At 48.6% G+C, this 23,188-nt stretch overlaps 1 protein-coding gene across 4 annotated transcripts in view; it reads right to left on the bottom strand.

Annotated features, from left to right (window-relative positions):
- The window catches only part of LOC144719830 (serine/threonine-protein kinase MRCK alpha-like), an 82,042-nt gene that overhangs the window by 15,902 nt on the left and 42,952 nt on the right, over positions 1-23,188 (bottom strand). For all 4 annotated transcript variants that reach the window (XM_078596057.1, XM_078596058.1, XM_078596061.1 and 1 more), the window contains exons 6-18: positions 18,663-18,756; positions 17,622-17,822; positions 16,714-16,962; positions 16,030-16,109; positions 15,233-15,399; positions 14,218-14,337; positions 11,161-11,261; positions 6,630-6,872; positions 5,500-5,604; positions 4,656-4,903; positions 4,111-4,216; positions 3,160-3,284; positions 69-174 (exon numbers count right to left, since the gene is read on the bottom strand). In XM_078596057.1, the coding sequence (XP_078452183.1) occupies positions 69-174; positions 3,160-3,284; positions 4,111-4,216; positions 4,656-4,903; positions 5,500-5,604; positions 6,630-6,872; positions 11,161-11,261; positions 14,218-14,337; positions 15,233-15,399; positions 16,030-16,109; positions 16,714-16,962; positions 17,622-17,822; positions 18,663-18,756 (1,945 nt within the window). The remainder of the gene's footprint in view (positions 1-68; positions 175-3,159; positions 3,285-4,110; positions 4,217-4,655; positions 4,904-5,499; positions 5,605-6,629; positions 6,873-11,160; positions 11,262-14,217; positions 14,338-15,232; positions 15,400-16,029; positions 16,110-16,713; positions 16,963-17,621; positions 17,823-18,662; positions 18,757-23,188) is intronic.

Raw genomic sequence — 23,188 nt, 5'->3', positions numbered from 1 at the left:
GAAAATCACCGAATCGCTCGCTGGGAGTGTTTACACTCTCTGGTTTGAACAAAGCGCCGTCCCCATACCATGGGTTTGGCGCCGAGGCTGGAGTTACGCAAGGAGTCGAGGTCCTCATTGAGCTTGGTGGCGAGGGCCTGGAGGTAGCCGCGGGCGTCCTTCTCGTCGCTGACCCTGCATCGCGGGGGTACGCAGACAAAGAACATTTTTTGTAAATGTTGTGGTTTCACGCTTCAACACACCGGTGGGCTAAAGCAGTGAACTATTTGTCTTTTGTCAACGTGACACTTTTTTTGCTGATTGGCCGTGTCGGGTGGTGGAGGGTTACGACACATTTATAAATAACGCGATCTGACCCAAAAACGTTGATTATGAATTATGAAAAACAGGCAATCGCACGAAGAAGCGCACGCATGTCATATGCACAGGGCAGATAGATGCGCTCGGGTAACAAACACCCAACAAGAATGTAATGGTTAGCCTCTGGAATTGGTCAAGTGCTGTTCAGGAGCACCTACAAAGACAAGCACTGCTCACTAAAGACGGTGCATGTGTAGAACTACACTTGGGGTCCCCCCTAGTTCTCCCGACAATGATGTTCAGACAACTGCATCTGCCGCTACTTTTCGGTTCGAGTTGAGCATGCCGAGGAAGTGGCCAATTTTCAATGGAGTTTCGATCATCGTACTTAGCGATGATATGAATGGAAGCATCACATATCACCTTACACCAGTGTGCTTCATTGCAAGGCCCGCAGGCCACTGGCAGCCCCTGATGGCCTTTAGTGCAGCCCCTGACGCGCGGCCCCCGGCAATACACAAAAATGAAAACCCCCATCGTGCGGTCAAACCCCAATGGTTTCAAATGTGTGGCAGACCTCACACCGATGTCTTATCAGTGAAAGTGGTCCCCCTCTGAAAATTCGTGAACAACACTGCCTTACACGGTGGCACTGATAGAACGCTTTCCACTCAACATTGAGTGAGCGACTTCAACTCGCACATGGTCGTACATGGGCGCGGTGCTGTCCTGTTGGCAAGCTAGTCTTTAGACTTTAAAGGTCACACCACGCTCCACTCGATAAACAACGATTCACCCTCCTGCACCTGCGACGTTTATGATTCAGCCACAATTCAAGTCAAAGAGATGCTTTTTGTCTCGTCATTTGCATTGTGTCTGGCATTTCTTGTCTAGGTTGTCGGTCCCGTTCATTCAATTACCATTTGCTAAAAGATTGCATAAATAGCCAATAACTGATCCATACACACAGAAAACACAATTGAATGTTATATGTATAAACACTGATTTGAAGCTTTCGTCACTGCTCTTTGGTTATTTCGGTAAAGTCACGTAGGTAGAAAAATAAAATAGATCACGACGTTTCGATCGCAACACAAGCAATCGTCATCAGGTGAGACAACCACATCGAGAAAAAACTGCTGTAGGCTTGTGTTGCGATCGAAACGCCGTGATCTATTATTTCTCTACCTACGTGACTTTACCGAAAAAACCAACGAGTATGTATAAACACAACATGGGTGTAAGAACTCAATTTAAATCACTCTTAATAAATAAATCGTTTCATGCCTACCGCTCCCACAGTGCTCTCCATGCTCAGACACGTTGCTTTAATAACCAAAAAATTAACCCTCGGGACTCCTGAGCCACATGTCGCCCACGGCAAATGTGCAAGAACGTTCACTCAATACGGCTTGAAGAGGCATGGCAAAGTGACCCTCTCATTAGATGCACGACCAAGGTTTACATTGGCTGCGGGTCAAGCATTCCTGCTTGGCCATTCTCCCACTGTGCTCCCCGCTGAAATTTTCGCCACGAACACATCCAGAGATGGAGGGAGGGGAAGTGGGGGGGGGTGGAGGAGGGGAGAATGTGTATTGCTGCGGGATGGTTGCGTGGCAAGGAACACACGTCCCGACGGTGATCGCTTTCAGACAGTCTTCCTCAGCAATGGCATCGACAAATATTTTTCCGGCGTGCGGTGCCACATGCCGAAAGCAGTTCCACGAGCGTATTGCGGTAACTTTCACATCAACGCAGAAGTTTGCGTGAACGTCCACTCGTCAGAAATGTATCGCCGGCTGCAAGCGAGGCTAGGAAATACTGCTGCATCTGCTACCAATTTCCACTTTGCAAAAACATCTTTTGAAAATGTTTGATCGTAAAAAAAAAGAAAATGAAAAAAGATCAAAAACGTTGTTGCTTTTGAAAAACACACGAGAGAGCAAGTTATGTAACACCCGGAGCTTAGATATGCAGAAAACAACTCAATGAACCGCCTCAAACCACAAAAACAGAGACCTTGTTTTTCTGCGAATGAGCCCTCACAATCCAGCCACCGGTGAATGTTTTTGCGTGGTCGGTCAACGAGGCTTGTGGCCAGGGACGTCGCTGGGCCAGGAACAACAGCAGAGCTCGCAGCCTGACCAAGCCGACCGCTGTTCAAGGAGCTTTTGGTTCCGCAGTGCGGCACGTGCCTGCTGCAAATTTGTACAACTGCTTACTCGCAACAGTCAATGAAGTGTTTCTGCCAAACTCCTTGTGAGTCAGTGTGGGTTCACGGGCTTCCAAGGAACATATCCGTGTGTGCGTGAATAAATATATAAAAACTGTTAAACTATGTCCTATCCATTTCCAAAAGGGGACACTACACTTTTGTGAGAGGATTTCCAGTCCAAATAGTGTGCAACGTCACACTTTGTTATTCTTATTTTTTTCTCAATGTAACCAGCTGGGAACACACAGGGCTTCTTTTTATATTTCAATAAGCGTGCAAAACCTACCGGGCCGACACGGTCCGGGAAAACCATGCCGTGTGAATATCATCCGTCGATACCCCCGAACAGGCTTTGCTCACGATGTCACCCACGGGCCCCTTTCCCCTCGCTCCTCTCTGCCACCCCCTCCCCTCCTGCCCGATGCCACGGTCCCAATGCCCCTGGGCCGGCACCGCCTCGCGGCAGTGGCGCCAGCGCGAGTGCCGGGCCCTGCAGTGGAGCGCCGTCAAGCCTCCCCATCCCCGGGACTCTCTCTCCACAAACACGGCCGCTCGAGGGCCCCGATGGTGACCAGAGCGGTTGGTGGACATCACTGGTTTGAAGTGCTTGCGAGAGAGCATTGCGCATGTGCAGGTATACCCACCACTGGATGATCTCGGTGATCTGTGCCTCCCAGTGCGCAACCGACTGCTTCTTGTCCTCCAGGTCACGCAGCTCATCCTCCAGCTGCCGCTGACTCCCCGAGAGGCGCTCCACCTCCACGGCAAGCTGCTCGGGGTGTGGGAGAGGAGAACAGATGACGACGATGACGGCTATTTATAACAATTAAGTCAATTGAATAATGTAAAATGAGAAAATATATCCCATGTAATAATAACGGGAGCTCTTTATAACAGGAAACTGGTGCTGAGGGCACGAGACCTTTTAAGAAGTATCCTGCTTGGAATGTTAGGTCCAATTATGAATTTAAAAAATTCTAGATTTGAAGCTTTTGTGACTGCAAGGATTCATATTCTTAGGTTTTTTCGGTAAAGTCACGTAGGTAAAAAATTAAAATTAATAAAAATAAAATAAAATAAAGATCACGACGTTTCGGAGGCAACACAAGTCTCCGTCATCAGGGATTACATCTTGAATCATTGCCTCACTTGATGCAGCTAATCTGGCTGTGACGGTCCCACCTGATGACGGAGACTTGTGTTGCCTCCGAAACGTCGTGATCTTTATATTATTTAATTTTTATTAATTTTGATGTTTTACCTACATGAATTTAAAAAATGTTGTAAAAGTGCTTGGAGAAACCCACACAAAAGTGGGATTAACGCTAAAATGTCCACACAAGCAGGTCAGTAACTAACTTTACTCTACTGCTATCCCATTCACCACCTGTCCAACCCAAGGTATATTGTAGGCAACTTTCCGGCATGTTCCCACAGCGGACCATCATTGAGCATACCACATCCTCCTAGTCCAGGACAAGTGATCACAGTTTCTCAAAACCTTCACGGGAAAGCAGGGTGGCAGCAACCGTGCCTTACTGATCTGTCCACCCATTCACTGCCCAGCCACCACAAACAGAAGCAAGGGCTCTCACCCGGTCCACTTCCTGATTGAGCTTCTTGTTCTCGGCAGTGAGGAGGCTGCGCTCTCTCTCGTACTTATTCTTGAGCTCCACCACCACCTCGTCTTGCTCGCTTTGGCTGCGGAGGGGTGTGCGGGGGTTCATGTGCACAACTTCATAACGGTCGCCTCCGTCGCTCCGACTGCGGACGGCGTTGCCCGATGCCGATGCTCGCTACTCTTAAAAAAAAGAGGTCGTTTCCCATGAAAGACAAGACGTTGCTGGGAGGTGACACTAATTGTTGATGCGAGAATTAACCATGCCGGAATTCTACAAGTACGTTTTTATGAACACATGTCCAAAAATGTTAACAAGTCTGTCCATACCAAATCACGCGAACTATTTAAAAAAAGGTTATTGTAATCAAGAGTGCACCGATTGAGAAGCATTTATGCAAATAGTTTCCCAAAAGAATCAACCTAGATCTTGCGCTGGCTTTACCATGATTATCTTAATAGGCCCGGCAAACGGTTTAAGTGGCGAGCACCCAACCCCCGCCCATCCGTCCCACGACCTACCTCTCTCGACGCGCCTTGTCCAGCTTGTCTCGGATCATGGCGACCTCCTTCTGCAGGACCAGATGCTGGGCCTCGGCCTCCTGCAGCTCTTTGCGCAGGCCGCGGATCTCCGTGACGTGCGTGGCGTCACGCTTTGACAGCTCCTCCTCGTACGACACCTTCATCTTGTCCTTTTCGGCACGCAGGCGCGTCATCTCCTGCTGGTGCTCCAGGCTGCTTACGCCCGCTCCCCGCCCCACCTGCTTTTGCTGCGCTCGGCAGGCAGTGCGCGGCACAGCGAGGACCAGGGTGTCATTGGGTGGCATAGCCGCGCGTGGTGGGCGAGGCGTGGAAAGGGAGGCGAGAGAGTTGGTGGAGGGTGGCGTGTATGTTGGCGGGCGCAAGGTTGCGCGTCAGGTCGGCGAGGTGGCACGGGATATGTCGGTCAGCATTTGGTGGTGTGAGGTGAAGGTGCGCAAGGAGCAGAGGAGGGCGTGGGTGAGACACAAAACAACAACAACCTTCAGACCCGGCCTTCGTCATAAGACATTACGCACGCCTGCTCATTCGCAAACTCCGGGCACTTGCGCACACGCGCGGCTTGCCGACACAAAGAAAGGAAACCGCAAACCGCTAAATACTGGGTTGCCACAAACCCCGCATTTCCTTCCCGCAGCCGCCACATCCTGCCGTTGTACCGAACCGGCTGCGCTTTTACATCCCGCGCTCTTCCTCGTTGCAAAATATGCACGCGTGCCAGCCGCCCCCCCCCCCATCAGCAAGTGCGCATGAGTGAAGCCGCCCAGGCCGACAATCCAAGGTGAGAGTGCGAGGGATTTGGCGAGTCAAGCAGTCGCACCGTTACCTTGCTCAGCTCCTCCTCCAGCTGCTTGGCGTACTGGTCGCTCCGTTCACGGAGCTTGCGCTCTTTTGAAGCCTCGGCCTGAAACTCCTCCACCTGGGCTTCCAGCTGCGGGGTCGCCCATGTGGAGAGAATTCATTTCAGCGTTTATTTTTTTGCCCATGACGTGCTGTTGGGCAGGGCAACGTGATATTCAACTGGTGATGGCGTGTTTTGGGGAAGTATAGTGAATGACAGCACCTACAATGTCAGCCTCACAATCTCAGCTCAGCATTCAAAGGGACTGCTACTTGTTTTCCCAAATAAAAATGCTTCCATAATTCGCAATACAAGTTAAGCAAGGAGCTTCTTCGGATGAAATATAATAACAAGCGTAATTTCAGGGACTGCATTGGCAGTGTTATAAAAACAAGGGCTGATAAATGGACCTCATTTCGAGTAGTTCTGAGGAAAGGCTGTTTCTTAAAACGTTATCTTGGAATAACTGCTTCGGTTAAGGAAGTGCTTGTTAACGATGATGGTGGAAGAGTATTCACAGGGTTAAAAGCCAAAAAAACTCAACGCTGTGTTAACTCCTGGTTCATTGAAAACCTCACACTCAAAATCAATTCCTATTTGCTCTCGGGGCTGATGTTGTACTTGAGCACTAAACCTTTGCGATGTATTTGTATGAAATGCACGGATGAAACTGCTTCAAATGTTTTTATTAGCATGTTATTTTTATTTCTTTTTCTGTCAAACATTGCTTCATTTAGAGTTTACCTTAATTTGTGAGACCATGTTACTCATTTTTCTGTATTGACACCCTGTGCTATACTTATCCTTGTGAAGACCCAATGCTTTTTAAATGCCATTATTTATTGTTTGGCGGGTGGACTCAATGCACTGCTGCACTGACATTCCTGTCTGATCCCCATGCAGTCTCCAATCCCAGTGTGAACCAAGCACAAGCCTTCTTAGGCTTCCCACATCTGAGAAAAGCGTGGGCAACCAGACTCATTTGGTTTTAGTCCAAAACTAAGTTTGCGCCGTGCACGTATTACACGTGTACGTATTACGCGTGTACGTATTACGCGTGCACGCATTACGCGCGCACGTATTACGCGTGCAAGTATTCCGTGCGCGTGGCCCACCTCCTTGCGGGCCTTCTCTGCCTTGCGCCCCTCCTGCTTGAGCCCCTCGACTCGCTGGAGCACAGCCTCCCCCTCCTCCTCCTTGTCTCGGAGCTGCCGCGCCAGCTTCTGCTTCTGCGAGCGCAGCTCCGTCATGCGTTCGTTCATCTCGGAGAACTCCGCCATCGCCACCTTACGCTGGTTGTGAGCATCCTTCAGCTCCTTGGTCTGCGTCTTGAGCCTGTCGTGCGCCTCCTGCAGCTCCTGTCGTCCGTCCGGCAGAGCAGGGGATGAGCGAGTTACGGCACGCAAACACGTACACGCTCATACACACACCCATACATGTGTAGAGTAATAGTGCTGGCTGGCTGCTGACGAAAAGTGGTACCGACAGCGTATGGCAGTACACACGTCAGCAGGCGACAGTATATACAGGGGGGGGGGGGGGAAGACAACTAAGGGAATGCTCAGGAAGGGGTCCATCTGGAAGTCCCAGGAACCTGCTAGGAGGTTCCAAAAGGGGGGCGTGGCCAGGGCAGAGAAAGGCCATGCCGGGAGCATAAGAGGGAGCCCAGAGCGGGATCTCGGGGCTGTTGATGAAAGTGGATCCCCTTGCCCTGCTACTGTTCTCCACCTTCGTCGCCACCATCTTCACCATCCGCTGTTCGTCACCATCGTCACCATCGTCACCATCGTCACCATCGCCACCATCGTCACCATCGTCACCATCGTCACCATCGTCACCATCGTCACCGCGCTCTTCACCATCACTGGGCGCCGCAAGCCAGACAGCCTGCCAACTGTACTAGCTAGATGGTGCCGCTGACCGTAGACGGTTGTGTGTAATATATACAATTAGTGTGCACCCACGTAGGGTGCGTATAGTCCCCTTTGTGTGCAAGAATAAAGAAATTGCCTCAAATTATTCCTGTCTCCGAACTGCGTCACTACACATGCATGCATGCCCATACACCTAGATGCAGGCTCACATGTACTTGCACCCACACACATGCATTCATACATGTACAGTCATACCTCGGTATACGACCGCTTTGGAATATGTCGAATTTGGTATACGTCGTGTTTTGAGAAAAATGTCTTGGGATACGACGCCTTGCTTGGGATACGACACGCTTGCTAGAGCTTGTATGGGTTGGGATGAGTCACTGCGTACCCGCGTAGACCCCGTTCACGACTCCTCCCCTTCCTCACCACCATCCTCGTAGGCTCTGAACTCCTCTCAGCAAGGTAAAGTTACATTAATTTTATTTTCATTTCAATTTATTTGAATTTATTTATGCATTTATTTAAATTTATGTATGCATTTTAGTAATAAGTAGTGTCAAAATTATTTTATACAACCCCATTAATGTATAATATGCCATATAAAATAAAATTTCTTATACTCTAGAACGGATTATTTCCTTTCCCTTTATTTCTTATGGTTAAAATTCTTTGGGAAACGTCATTTTCGGTATAGGTCCTACCTTCTGGAACGAATTAACGATGTATACCGAGGTACCACAGTACACACATGTATGCAAATAGAAATATCTTCCATATAACCTTGGACAGACTCTTGGGGCAAGTGCTGTTAGTGAGCAGACGAAGGTCGGCTTGGAACAACGAGGGGGTTGGTGGACAACACCACACCTGGCCGCCTTTGTCTCCCCAGGTGCTGAAGTTCACACAATGCACCAAGTATTATTTTAAGCCCGAGTCGACCTAAGAAAGGTCTGAGACGAGCTAAAAAAATCGTCACTGGTGTTGTCCGTGAGCGGCAATCCAACTTGGTTCGCTGGGTACAAAGCGGAATGCGCTAACAACTCCGCCACTGCTCCCCAAAGATATGTACACGCACACGTGCATGCAGGCTCTAACGCACATGTACCACACATAAAAACACGCACCCGCACATGTACACACTTGCATGCACGCACACACGCGCACATACATACCACATGTGCACACACACGTGCACGCGCGCACGCCAGAAACAACACAATGCAAGATTTGCAAGGCAATACACGGGCCAATCAACATAAAACAAAACAAAATTATCTGGAGTTTGAAGCACGCAGGCACGGCGGGGTTGAGAAAGAATGAAACCTAAATTTAACAAGAGGCATCCGTTGCCAAACAAAAAAAGGAGCAACACCTGCTGGCTGCTGCGCCATACAGAAAATTGCTGCATCAGCGGCGTGGCCGCGCACGTTTTCCTGTCTCTGTGTTTGCACAACCGAAGCTCGGAGAGCGCCACATGTTCAAATCTCAGCACGGGCCAGCACAAAGGGGCACCCGTCCGCCGACCCATCCGTCCAACTTGCCAATCTTCCCCGCCAGAAAGTTTTACGAAAACTTCAAACGCTTGCAACTCAATAACACGGCCGTGAGCGAGCCTAAGATGGACCGGCGGTTGCCGTCGAGTGGACGCCGAGATGATCCAGCGGGAGCTGCCCGAGTTACTGAACTCCCACAATGCACTTCTCGCTCTGGCCGGATATTAAAACAATGCCTTCCAGAGGAATAAAATGTTCACCATCGCTTAAAAACGCAAATACACAAGAGCCGTATCAACTACGTGCCTTGCAAAGCGCTGCCTTTTATACAGACTTGCAAGATCGTTGTTTTATTATTATAAAAGTATTGTTTTCAGGCGATGGCACCGGAAAGGCGCTCGGTTTTACTGCAATATACTCATGGGAAAGTGTCGGTTTTGCCATTTACACCGCACTCTCCTCAGATAGCCCCCCGTGCACAAGCCTCCCACCACCGCCCACCGAGCCATGAGATCGCAGAGGCCAATTCCTCTACCACGCTCATCACCTGCATATCCGTTACCACTGCCCTGTTATGCTTTTACACACGAACGGAAGAACAGATGTGCCTTGGGACATCCTTAAAGCCAACATTTGTACCCATAACTGTTAGAGTAAATCAGCACTTTCGAACGCCGAGCGCTTCTGACATTGGCACACGCTGTCGCTCGTGGTTTAGGACAAAGAAGGGTTAACTTATTCATGCATTTTCTGGCATAATAGCGGTCCTTCATATCGGAGAGGCGCATTGAGTCGCAACGCTCGTTCAAAAGTCTTGCTTGGGTTGTTTGCTCAGCTCCTTACTGTGGTTTTTTTTCTCTAAACGAATCACAAACTTAAACTTGACCCTAAAGTAGAGCACGCTTTTAGGAAAAGGAACAGTCAACATTGAGCCACCATGAAACAAAATTACATTGAGTAACAAAATTGTGTTACCACTTAATTGAGTAATTAAGCATTACTATGTAGTTCAACTGAGCAACAACAAAGTAGACAACAGAGACCGCATAATTAAAGGTTCACGCCAACTATGGCCGACCTCCAGCCAAGATTCCCGACAAGAAAAACAGAGAGGCACTTGAAAGGCAGAGGGCGAGAGAGCGGGTGAACAGAGGGGGTAAGTTCAGCTGTGACATCAGCGTCCGCCCCCCCCCCTTCTCAGGAGGTGGCTTTGATGTCTCTCCGTCTTGCCTGGAAAAACGGCTTCCCCCACACACTCACTCGCCTCCCCACTGTGCCCCCCCCCCCCCCCACAGCAGCCACTCTCCACCGCGACAAACCCTCGTGCTCGCCCCCTTGGCATTAAACTAATCCTCTGGCCCCGAAACGCTTTAATCCCTTTGGCAAACTGACTTTTATAGCAACCTTTCAATGCCCTGACAACGTAATAATACGAAGCAGGGCTCGCTCTCTAATGCGGCTCCTCTCTCGATCAACTTGGGCTTTAAAACAACACATTAGCTCGCCTCACTTAAAACCAAGTCCATCCGGATCTGAGGCTCACACTTGGGTAAATACGATCAGTGTTTTTTTAAATCTTCAGAGTTATTCACGTCTTTTGCGTGCCATCACTCTGACAAGAGCCCAGGCATTAGTTGGTATTAATTACCATTAAGTCATCACACAGGAACGAAAAGACAGATTTAGGAGCGCTGTGCTGTTTTGGTTCCTTTCGGTTTTCTATCATCCAGCTTTATTGCTGAAACAAATACATGGAAACGTTTAAAACTTGGCTATACTGCATTTACGGGCTGGTCCTTACTTATGAGGTGCAGGTTACCGATGGACGGCCCACATTTTTGAATGTGCGTCTTTTGATTCAAATATGACTGTCAAGGTGAAACATTTTAAACACGATGATTGCATGTTTCCTTCCAAAAAAAAAAATACGATGCAATTGGCATTAGTTTTGTTAAACTGCAATGCACGCCGCACGTTTGAAGAATGACGATCGCCCGTGTCGTCACGACGAGTTGAAGTGACAAAAATACGATGCCAAACGGTGATCGCGCATGTCCTGATGCAGATAACTTTTACGAACATCTGGGTTTTATTATTTGTGACTTTAACCTTCGAAGGTCACATGAAATCAAAAGCCTGGCATTCTAAAGCAGGGCTTATTTAAAACTATCACCGTTACTGGCAACTCTCATAGTTGCGACCGTGCGTACGTCAGTGTGCGTCAGGACACATGGGGGGGGGGGGGGGATGCGATCGTGTGTGTGCCCACGTACCCGGTGCATGTCATCCTTCTCCTGCCGGGTGACCTTCAGCTGCTTCTCGAGCTGCTTCACCTGCTGGCTGGCCTCGTTGAGTGGCTCACGCCGCGGAGATTCTGTGACGACACCGCAAAAGAGAGGGCACACGCTCGTCACCACGGCTCCAGAGTAGTTCGGTCGTCGCTGGAGATTGCACGACAACCGGACCCCCCAATGGACTTTTTCCCACTCGGTAGGGTGCACGCTTGTGTGGCGAGCACCACATTGGGTGGTGATCCCCCAAGTATCCCCCCGCCCCCCCATCCCAACACCGGGCAGGCAGCGAGCGAGCGAACAGGCGGCTCTGCTTTGTGATCACGACAGCGACTGGCACTTGGCGGTGCAGTATTTTCAGGTGAACCCAAAACCGGATAAACGCGGCGTTCCCACAGTAATGTACGACAGATAGGCCCGGTACAGCCTGTAGCTCACAGCAATGAAAATGTCATGCTCTCAAGGGCCAGGGCACAGTGGTATCAAGTCTTGGGGGCTTTATTATAAATGAGCATGTTGCATAGTGATTGAAATTATCCATAATTCGCAGCAAATAAACAGTAAAATTAAGTGTCGAGTACATTTGTTGATTTGCATTCGGTTCGGAATTAGTAAACGCAGATCGAAATGCTCTGGAAAAACTATTCAACCTTGTTGCTTACTGACAATGTGCTCAGAGCAAGGAAATCAGGATTAACAATGCATTGAATTATGGCACATAAACGATTTTTTAAACGAAAGCTAAAATTAATTTCACCCACATGCTAGGCATCATTCTGTGAAAACGCACCCTTGGTGATAAAATTAAAATAATTAAGACGAAGGGGTTTTAAATAATTAACGAGGCAGACGCGGGCATCTCCTCATGCAAATGAGGTGGCGGTTTAAGCGCGCTCGTAAATCTTTGCAGTCGGCGCTGGAACGGTAAACAGTGCTTCGGCTTTACACTGCAAGAGCAACCACTGGACATGTCCCATCCCCTGCACGCTGGCAGATCATTGTACATTTCCATGGGCGCCACCGCCAAGAGAGCCATGTCGGCAAATCAGGCACGATTGTTTGGCAAGTGTGGGGTGATGTCGTCAACGAGACGGCTAATAATCGCCCCGTGACCCTCACAGGACCGGCCGTCAGGCTCACGCCATGCTCCTCATGCTTGCTAATTGAGGACATGTAACGCTGTCTTACTTTTGGAACAATTGTTATACCTTGCTAGTAACAAAAAAAATTATTCGAAAAAACACCCAAGCACAATGGCGACCGAAGCAATATTAAGGGAGGCGATTTAAGGAGAAAATGTTACCTAATCAATTGGTTCGGTATGAATAGCACATTCTGCAGCAACAACACTTTTGGTGATTTTGCAGAGTGCTGAATGTTGCAGGTGCGACTCACAACTAAGGCGCACAGAGTGGAGAGCTATCAATAATTCACAATCTCTCCACTGGGCACACCTGACGCAGGTGGTAAGGGGACACCTGCGGGAACGCGCCCTTCACTCAGCATTTTCACCCTAATGTTGCGTGTGGTACAAGCCGGGCTGGCAACGTGGGCTGTGGCGACAGGCAGCAAGAGCGCGTGCCCCCATAACGCCCTCCCACATGCTCGCCATCCCATCCCATCGTTTCCATGTGTGTGTGTATGTGCTGGACCTACGAGGTGAGCATCATCGCCCCGTGCTGACCGACAGGGGCAATACACAAAACGCGATCCGGCGCTCACCTCGCCGTGTCGATACACAGGAGCCACTCCATAAACAATTAAAGTGACAAATTACCGTCACTTACGGCGCGGCGAGATCACAAGACCCCACGCCGTGAGCGACACGGGAAAGCTGGGGTACGGCCGTCCCACCGATGTGCATTGGTGTTACGCTTCTATTAACCGTATTTTTAACAACTCACCAGAGCACTCACTTGCACCTCACCCTCTACGGCATTCCTCGGGCGCCATTAAAGAGGGAAAACTCTGGAAAGTCTCACCTCTGGGACTATAAGAAATAAAGACCAATGATGAAAGGGCGCAGGGTCGCACGCGGCACGCCTTTCATCGCGACCAGCGGAAAAGCCGGCCGGCTCCATGGTGGATGTGGTGCGAGACATGCGAGCGCGCGCGGTGCGCCGGGCGTCACGCCGACCGTCTCGCCGGCGTGTCGCCCCCCACTTTACATGTGCCAGACGTCGTGCCACCGCCAACGGCATAATCTACTGAAATATTTATTCATCTTTATTACATGCATCCCTTTAAAAATGCATAAGGGGAACTGAAATAGCTTAAATCAATACTAATGGTTCAACAGAGACTTGATAAGTAGAGGGACTCTCTTAGTGCACGTCGCAGTGGGGGGGGGAAGCCAAGCAGGGCGCAGGGTGACCGGGACAATCAAGGCCCGGGGCATGTGTGAACATTTAAAAAGTGTACATGCACCTAGCCACAGCACGCTTAATCAACCAAGCTTTCTTGATAAGCCTCCTTCACAAATTGTCAGGGAAAATTGTATTATACGCACTCATTTTTGTGATTGCACTATACTCTGTTTTTACAAATACTCTTATGCTCTTGACGGATCATTTTATACTTTTATATCTCATTGTCCTGTACAGGAAAGCCTAACTGAGCATTGCGACTCCTTTTAAGGAGGATCCTGCATTCGGATGTTTGGCTAATTCTACATGTAAAATATTCTGTGAACGGGAGGCAATTGGCTCAGATATGAAGACATAATACTCAAAGCTCCATAAAGATGGTTCTACACACCCACTTTCTGTACTGCCACCCAGTGGCCACTTCTAAATGCAGCGGCTCTGGCAATGTGTGTATGTATGGATGTTTAACTTCTTTCGCACCATATGTGGCCAACCGTGCTAACCGTGATAACCGTGCTAACCGGAGGTGCGGGTGATCTACCAAACATTGCGTCCAAAACCCCGGATCCCATACGTGCGCCACCACGCTAGCCTAGCAGTACCCACAGGGTGGTCACCCCCACGCTCACAGGGGCATGGGTGGGGCCTGCTTGGGTCGTGCACTCAGACGCACCTGGCTGGGTGGACCTGAGCCGTTCCACCTCCTCCTTGAGCTTGCGGATTTCTGTGTCCTTGGAAGATGGCGATGGCGAAGAGCTCTCCCGCTGGCCGAATGAGAGGGCCTGCATTGATTCTGTAGGGAAGGGAGCAGTGGGGTCGGAGAATCACCAACAACGTCAAGTGCCGAGCAAACATGGCCAAGACAATTCTCTCTTGCTTTTCTTCACGAAACATCTCGGGCTAATAGAGCGTCTGAATGCAGCCACATTTAAAGACTTTGTAAAAACTAATGGAACAAGTGCAACATACGGAAAAAGTAGTGTATGTGCGCATATACACTACATGTACATGTTTTTGTAACAGGAAATAGTTAAAGGTAGAAGAGAAGGGGAGGTTCTTAATGTATGTACGTATGTATGTTGAACTTCTTTCGCACTGGATGTATCCAACCGTGCTAATCGGAGGTGCGGGGCAAGGACAACGAACTTAACACAAAAAGCATTGACTCTGGAATTGAATGGCTGAGCAACGGTAGTTCCTGCTTGGGGAGAGAGCAGCGGAAAAGGAATGACCTCCAACTGAGTGAAGAGTGACAACTGGGTTCAACAGAAGGCTTTGGAGGGCTGCATCACAGAACACAAAGAGGAGTGAAATTAAGGGGAATGGCTGGGTGGGGGGGGGTGAGGGTGATATTAAAGATGATCCAGAAATGAATTGGGAGCTAATGGAGTGACTTACTAGTGATGGTGAGAAGTCGGTGAAGTCTTAGAAGTTTTTAATGCTCTGTGAATGTTCATCAAAGATGGTGTAAGGCAAGTCCGGTCAATGAGCTCACTCCGGCGAGCACAGCAGGTCTGGGATTTTCATAAATCGACTCGATCCACCAAGCCTTGCTTCCAGGCATGCACCACCACCACCACCAGCAAACTGTTACATTTAGACCCTGCCGCATATTCCATTACTGACAGCTGGTAAAGGTAACCATATTGAATGATTCTGCTTGACTGCGGGTGCGTGGGCATGCGGACCCTGCAGCTTGCGCGTGAGCTCCTGCTTCTCCTGCTCCATGCGTTTGATGCGGCGCTCGTAGGCCTCCACCGCCAGGCTGTCCTCTAGGCCGCGCTGCACCAGGCCATCGGGCGGGTTCGAGCTGCTCTCCTCCGCACTCTTCAGCATGCCGCGGTCCGACAGGGAACTGCAGCGGTGGGGATGCAAGCGCAGAGATCAACTCGGCGGCAATGCGTTTGGTGGAAGTAACCGAGCAAAAAATAGCGTGTGCAAAAATAGGCCAAAAAGCTACATTATGGAATAAGAAATAATCGGGGGATGATGACAATCTAATTTGAAGGAAGATGCAACTCAAAAAAATTAGAAGCTCCTATCTTGTTAGATACACACGAAGGCTGTGTATTCAGGACTATCTGACGTCACTTTTAAACTTAGTTAATGATGAAAATAAATATACAATTCACAATCAGGTGCAACTAATATATGCATTTATACATTAAAATGTATGGAAGCATCGTCACACTTATGTCACTGGAGTGTCAAATACACGCTTGACCATAACTTTATCGTCTTAAAGCAGCCTCACAATTGTCTCAAAGAGCCTAGGTCTCCAAGATCTATTCGCTATTTGGGTAAGTCTCCCTTTCAGCGCGACTTATACCTCACAAAGACACATTTTAAATCCTGTGCACAAGTAGGGGAGGGCAAGACAGGACGGCAACGCAACATGAAGGGAAAGGCACACGGGCAAGGCAGGAAGGAGTAGTTTGGTCAGCACAGCAGCGTTTGCTGGGTGAACACGTGATGGCAGGCTCACCATTTAGTGGTGAAGGTGAAGCCCACGAAAGGCAGGTGGAGCCCTGAGAACGCCGTGTGGCTCGGCGGTGGCACCGCTTCCTGCAAGACCAACGCCGAGGGATTGGTACGACACGACATTGCTACTGCCCAGGAAAACACGGTGCGCGTGCCATCGCGGCTATGACACCGTTTTTCATTGGTCATTAACAGCCCTCATTTTAAAATTTAAAAATAAACATTTTCCAAACACCCGTGAGAGCCATTAGCGGTTGACCTGATTTTCATTGGAAGTACATCTACACGAAGATTGTTTCCGACTTCCAACACAGTGCCAGAGCGGCAAAAACCTAATCCCTTCCCAGCTGCTGCACATTTTAATTTTAATCGAAGAGCCACAGCTGATCTCAATACTGTAGAGCTTTCATTGCAGCCGGCCCAGCAAAAGTTCGAAGTGCCTCCCTGCTCTTGCGAGTGGGGCAGTGGTCATTCTTCACCGACAACACAGAGTCAAGAGCCTAAATTTGACAGCTGGTAGGCAAACTCAACTCCCTCCACCAAAAAACGCAAAACAAAGGAAACACAAACCAATTACTCACAGGTAATCGTTAACCAAACCAAACTAAATCAAAGCCAATCCCTGTTTAGAAACGTCGGCAAAACCTCCCTGGCCCCCCCTGCCACCCCGCAGACAAAATCCACGCACCGTGTTTTTCAAGTAGTCGTCGTCAACGTCGAAGTTTGAGGTGTCCGTGGGGCTGCTGACTTCGGGGATGTAGGGAGCCTCGCAGTTGCGGATGTTGTCCCAGTCGATGCCGGCGAAGAACGGGTGATTCTTGAAGTCTTGGATGCCGTTGCGGCCAAAGCGCTGCTCCCGGCTGCAGATGAGGTGGCGGATGAGGTCCTTGCCATCGTCCGACACCTCCACCGAGTTGGTGGGGAACTGGAACCTTTCCTGCTCACGTCCAGTGGGTTCAGAGAGGCGGCGTGAGGCCTGGCTGGAATCGCAGTCATTGTAACCGCCGACCGACAAGCAGCGCATGGAGTGTTTATAAAACAAGTTCACTCATAACTCATGAGAGCGAAATTCCCGCCTCCCCAAGCACAAACCACACGCGGTGTTGTGTTGACCGCAATACTGTGGGGGTATCAAAATAACTGCAGTCACGTCCACAACACCGACAGATTCACTCATCGGATGTTATTCTAAAGTTATCGCAGATTACAGTGGGATAACATGGCAACTTTACCCCCAGTTATACTTGTGAAAAATATTTCAATTGATATTGAAATTTGGATTTTTTTCCCTTGGCATTATATTTAGTTGTATACCACTTAATTGCGTTGACCGTTTTTGTTTTCTCCATTGTATTGTACACCGAACACAAATGTTTAATTTTACAGTAGCATGCATGACCAATTAAAACAAGAAATATTTGTCACAATGGCTATCAACCGGCCAAAAAAGTTATTTGCCAGATTGGCACTGTGCCAAGTCAGCTAAGCAGCTCGGGGAGGAGGGAGATTGCTCTTTCTGTGCTCTCGCTCTCAAAGCGTCTTGAAATTTCACCCCCATGGCGGTCCACACTTCCTGCGGACCACCGGGCGGCTCACCTTGTGGTTCATGATCTTGCCGTAGGTCTCCACCAGGGACTCCGCATAGAAGGGAGTCTCGCCAAACAGCATCTCGTACATGCACACTCCCAGAGACCACCAGTCGCACTCCGGGCCGTACTTGCCCTTGCCATCCTCCATGGCCTGCAGGATCTCGGGGGAGATGTAGTCGGGCGTGCCGACAGCGACCGAGGACTGCACCTACGCACGGGCATGGCATGTCGCGCGTAACTCAAGTTGGGCGACCACAGCATCCACTTGAAGTGCGCGCTAAAACTATTCTTGTGGATTATAGATGTTTCGATTTAAAGCTTTCGTGACTGCAGGGATTCATCTTCTTGGTTCTTTCGGTAAAGTCACGTAGAAGGGAAATAATAAAATAATAAAAATAAAACATAATAAAATAATTCTCACGACGTTTCGGCCACAACGCAAGCTGCCGTCCTCAGGTGAAGAAGACAGCGTCTGAATTCATTCAGACGCTGTCTTTCCGACAGACCTGTTCTTCACCTGAGGACGGCTGCTTGCGTTGTGGCCGAAATGTCGTGAGAATTCTTTTATTATGTTTAATTTTTATTATTTTATTATTTCCCTTCTACGTGACTTTACCGAAAAAACCAAGAAGAAAAATACTATTCTCGTGGATTACAGATGTACCGATATTTCACTTGAAGAATATACCACACACACTGCCACAGCAGTGCTGTCACGGGTGTCACGGAGCACATTAGGCTGGGGTGTCAATAATCCTGTGGCTGTCAGGGCAGGGTGTGTATTTATCAAGTGCTTCGTAAACTTAACTCACTCTGCATATATCAACCGTCATTTCCATTTTAACAATCATCACACGAGCTTCTTGAGCAATGGCAAACTTTACATTTGAAGCAGAGGGCTGGCAAATACAGAAAGATGGGCTGTGCGGGACACGACAAGCAGAGTGCGGGAGATGCGGAATTAATTATTGGACGCGCGAGTTGTGCATAACGATTCGCCATTGGCTCCCCGCGGCGGTGCCGGTGGCACTGGCCAAAGGGCTCTCACCGTGCCATCCGTGAGTAGCTTGAGACATGAGCCGAAGTCGGCAAGACGGATATGGCCGTTCATGTCCAGCAGGACGTTGTCTGGTTTGATGTCCCTGTGGAGACAAGAAGTTGCATACTGACCGTAAGGGCCCACGGCCCCAGGCAAGCACATTCCTCGCCATTACGTAGGCACAAGCAAGGACGTTTCACAGGAGATAAGACTGCGCACCGGCAGGTGTGTGGGTGGCTCTGGGAAAGAATGATGCCACGCCCATCAACCACCACGGATGACTTCCAAACATCATCGCCGCTATGCTGGCCAGCAGGAAACGCTATGTTAACTAAACATTAATTTCAAACGTCTACTTTAATTCTACCAGCATCCTCCTTTCATAACAAATAACCTACAATAATAGGAATTCACCTGACACTTTTATCACCATACCTGGTAACACTCACAGGAGTTTACCTGGAAAGATCTGCAGGGGTTTACCTGTTCATACTTACAAGAACCTGGCCCTGCAAGGTTTACTGAGAAACATGAGATATTTCTGCACACTTCCAGCTGTTAACAGGAATATGTAAGTTAAGAGTTTAATTTCACTAAATGCGCATTGACCAGGTATCATTTCCTTCTGCGAATAGTTACAAAAGAAAATCTATGCTCAAATATGGACTCCGTATGTCCTGGTTTGACATTGGTAAACCCGAAAATACAACTAAAATTACCTTGAACACTGGAGGCGAGTGAAACCATTCAAAACACGTTCATTTTGCTTTCCGTGAAATGGCAGACTTCATTGACACCGGATAAGCGATTATTAACAAGTTGGTGGAAATGCTCGTTGGGTACATTGCATTACCCGGGGCTAAAAATCTGATCTTTCAAAAACAACGTAACCGCACCCAGCGCTTAAGCCTATGTCGTGACAGGCGACCCCGCCAAGTCTCGCCCAGACATCGCTAGCCGACAGTTATTGTCGCCTCTCCGCCACGACATCCCAGGCACGTGTCTCTCGCTGCCGCCAGTCAACGCGGTGCCACGTGACGGCATGTGCCAGCAGCATCGGCGTGGTGGCTTTCTATCGCAGCCTATTCCATGGTGCAAATTAAGACACACGCGCGTTGTGTCCGTCGAAATGCTCAAAGGCAGCTTGTGGAATACAATGCAGTAAATATTTTTTGTTTTTAAGAAAAGGTCACTCATTGCTGTCGTATAATATAAATGGTGATAGCGGTTGTTCGCGATGATTAATATCTGTTATCACAGATAAATGATTTCTATAATTTACAGCTGACTTTATATGTAAAATGTACATCTGCACCGATGATTTTTTTCCAGTTGAAGGTCTAAGAAACATCCAGCTATGTCCGTCTGCGGCCATGACATTGGCTTCACCTGACATTCCAGATTAAACGATCGGCAGTGCCTGTTGGGGCATCCCACCTTCTGAACTTGGACCGTTTATAAAAACACCTCATTAATTTATTTCATTTTCAACAATGTTCTTCAAAAAGAAATGGTTCCCTGTGGATACCCAATCCTTCATTGTCACGTGGTGCTGACAGAGTGAAGAATTCATGCACGTGAGACTGCAGCTCTGAGCCCAGAAACCCCGCGCCCAGCCCCCTTCCGAAAACCGAAAATAACAAATAGCGTAGGGGATGTTAAAAGTCAAACCAAATATTCACCATTAACCAAATCACACGTGCACGTGTGTTTGAAGTGGAGGTGGTTTGGAGGAGGGTGTAAGGTGAGAGATCGGTGCCATTTGGCCATTTAGGGGAAACACTGCAGATTACAAATGCAGATGTTTGGCACGGCAAGGGCAAAATCTTAAGCGGTCAACTTCTACGTGATCAACATTTCTCGTTGTCCCCTTCGTGACATGGTATGCGAACTGGCGAGAACTGGCACGGAACAACAGCCATCCTTCTTGAATGTGGCCGAACATAGTACGCAGACATGTCCCTGGCACGTCTGTCTGGAACTCAGCACCCCCCCCCAACCCCCTTTGACACCAATCATCTGTAAACAAAGCATTGAGGCCCATTATGAAGACCACGTTGCTCAACGTAACAATAATAATGATACGGTCGTGGTGACCTTCTTGTCGGGTCTTGGAAAAATAAACATGTTCATAGCTTTCATATCCATGTAATGAGATGACAATGCCCACTGGTTTTTGCTTTCTATACTCAGCTTTTAGAAATGAATACATTTCTCTGCATCCTTGAAACCAACATTGCAGTTTTCAAGTGGCGCCATGGTGGCGAGATGTCAACTCCCTCACCTGGTATGCAGCAGGTCGTGGGTTTGATCCCAAACCTGTGCCACTATATATGTAGTTTGCATGTTCTCCCCGTGGTCGCGTGGATTTGTATCCTGGTCCTTCGGTTTTTCCCTCCAAATTTAGAAACATGAGTTGAGAGTATTTGTGGCCAGGTGACTTAAGAAACATAGCTACTGTATATATAGCTCAGTGGGACTTACCTGGTAAGATAAAACTAAGTTTAGTTTTATTTAAGTGTGAAAACTGAATTACAGTGTTCGGACACACAACAGAGTGAGGACACAGCCCAATAAGTGGAATCCACTACATATCCACCATGGCTTGGCTGTACTGGCAACTTTGTAAATGTACCAGCCCCTTCCTTTTGTCAAACCACTGCTGGATGACAGCCTCTCCACTGCATTTGGGTGATATGGGATATCAGATCATAATTTACCACCATGGTCATAGTGAGGGTTGTTTCAGGTGGGGGTCAACGATGTGAGAGCATAAAAGTACAACCGCCACGTAAAGCATGCGACAAATGCCAAGCGCATGGCTGACGCTCATGGCTGTGAAAAAACGACAAACACCTTTGCGTGATCGCCCCCGTGTGGTGTTGCAACCCAGTCGTCTCCTTGCAGACCTCGCCATGTGCTCAGCGTGAGAGCTTGAAAGCTGACGCCAGAATGGCGAAATTAATATTTTATAAAATTTGGTGTTGACCTCCGCCTAAACTTCATGTACCACTCAAGCCACACCGACTCCTCTTTAGTGTTACTTCTGCATGGCACAATAGTCCCCGATTAATTATTTACAGCGACGTGAACAGGTCTATGGCTGCAAGACGGCACGACACACGGGTGCTCCGATCGTTGGCACCTGGCTGCCCTAGTCGGCCGGGGCAGCGTGGAACCGTGAGCACATGTCAAACATCCTGGAGGCAGGAGGACCTGCCGATGCTAGCCATTCCACTTCTCCCTGGGCACCTCCACACCGATAACAGGAAACACATTTTGAGCGGTATGCTGAGAATGAGGTTTCTTGAGGGCCCATCGTTGACTGCAACCGTCCAATGGAAAGGCAGGTCAAAGTCTGCGTGTGTAAACCATTTTCCTATTGGATGTTAATGCCAGTGGAGAAATGGCTAAATGCAGTTTTGGCATGGTTCAATTTGCGATTTTTCCTGAATACACAAGCCCAGAGGACCATGTAAGTTACCCTGGTACTAGCGCAGTCCTACCATAACAATGTGCAGGGAGGTGTGGGAGCTAGTCTTGTCATGCTTGGATGAACTTCTTCTTTAGTGCTGCCTAACGGCGTGTGCGACTTCACGATGATATTGGTCCCGGTCTAGCACGGCGTGTAGAGTTTGTGCTGTTGTTAATTGTAGCCATGTTTTGATGTTACTGAGCCATGTCGTTTTTGGCCGTCCTGGTCGTTTTTTCCCTTCGATTTTTCCTTCCAGGATTAGCTTTAATAGCTGGTATTTGTGGTCGTTTCGGGCAATGTGGCCTAGGCAGTAACACTTCCTGCTAATGATGGTCTTCAGCAGTTGCCTGTCAGTGCCCATATCTTGCAGAACTTGTGTATTGGTGGTTTTGGCTGTCCATGGGATTTTCAGCATTCTTCGATACAGCCACATCTCGAAAGCTTCGAGCCTTTTTGTTGCTGTTATTGTCAGTGTCCACGTCTCAACTCCGTACAGCAAAATTGACCAGATGTAGCATTTCAGTGTGCGCAGTTTCAGTGATGTACTCAAGTTGCGGTCTGCAAGGAGTGTTTTCCATTTAATAAATGCTTGCCTTGCTTGTTCAATTCTGCTCTTGATTTCGACTTCATGGTTCAACTGATCGTCAATGATTACACCAAGGTATTTAAATCGGTGTACTTGTTCCAATTTTTCGCTACCAAGCTTGATTGTTATTTCGCTTGTAGTTCGGCTGACCTTCATAACCTTTGTTTTCTTTTTATTAATTCGTAAGCCCCATATTTGACTCTCTGTGGCAACCTCGTCCAAGATTTGTTGTAGGTCTTGTTCCGAATCGGCCAGCAGTGCAGTGTCGTCGGCATACCTGATGTTGTTGATGTATTGTCCATTGACTTTAATACCAATGTTTTTATCTGCTAGTGTTCGATCAAAAATCTGCTCCGAGTAGATGTTGAAAAGACTGGGTGAAAGTGGGCAGCCTTGTCGTACACCTTTTTGTATTGGTGTTGGGTCTGTCAATTCGTTGTCATATCGGAGTTGGGCTGTTTGCTTCCAATAAAG

This window comes from Lampetra planeri, chromosome 7, assembly GCF_965212315.1.
Source record: "Lampetra planeri chromosome 7, kcLamPlan1.2.h2, whole genome shotgun sequence".
Taxonomy (NCBI): Eukaryota; Metazoa; Chordata; class Hyperoartia; order Petromyzontiformes; family Petromyzontidae; genus Lampetra; species Lampetra planeri.
Note: the sequence above shows the minus strand (reverse complement) of the source record. Positions and strands in the feature narration are given on the sequence as shown.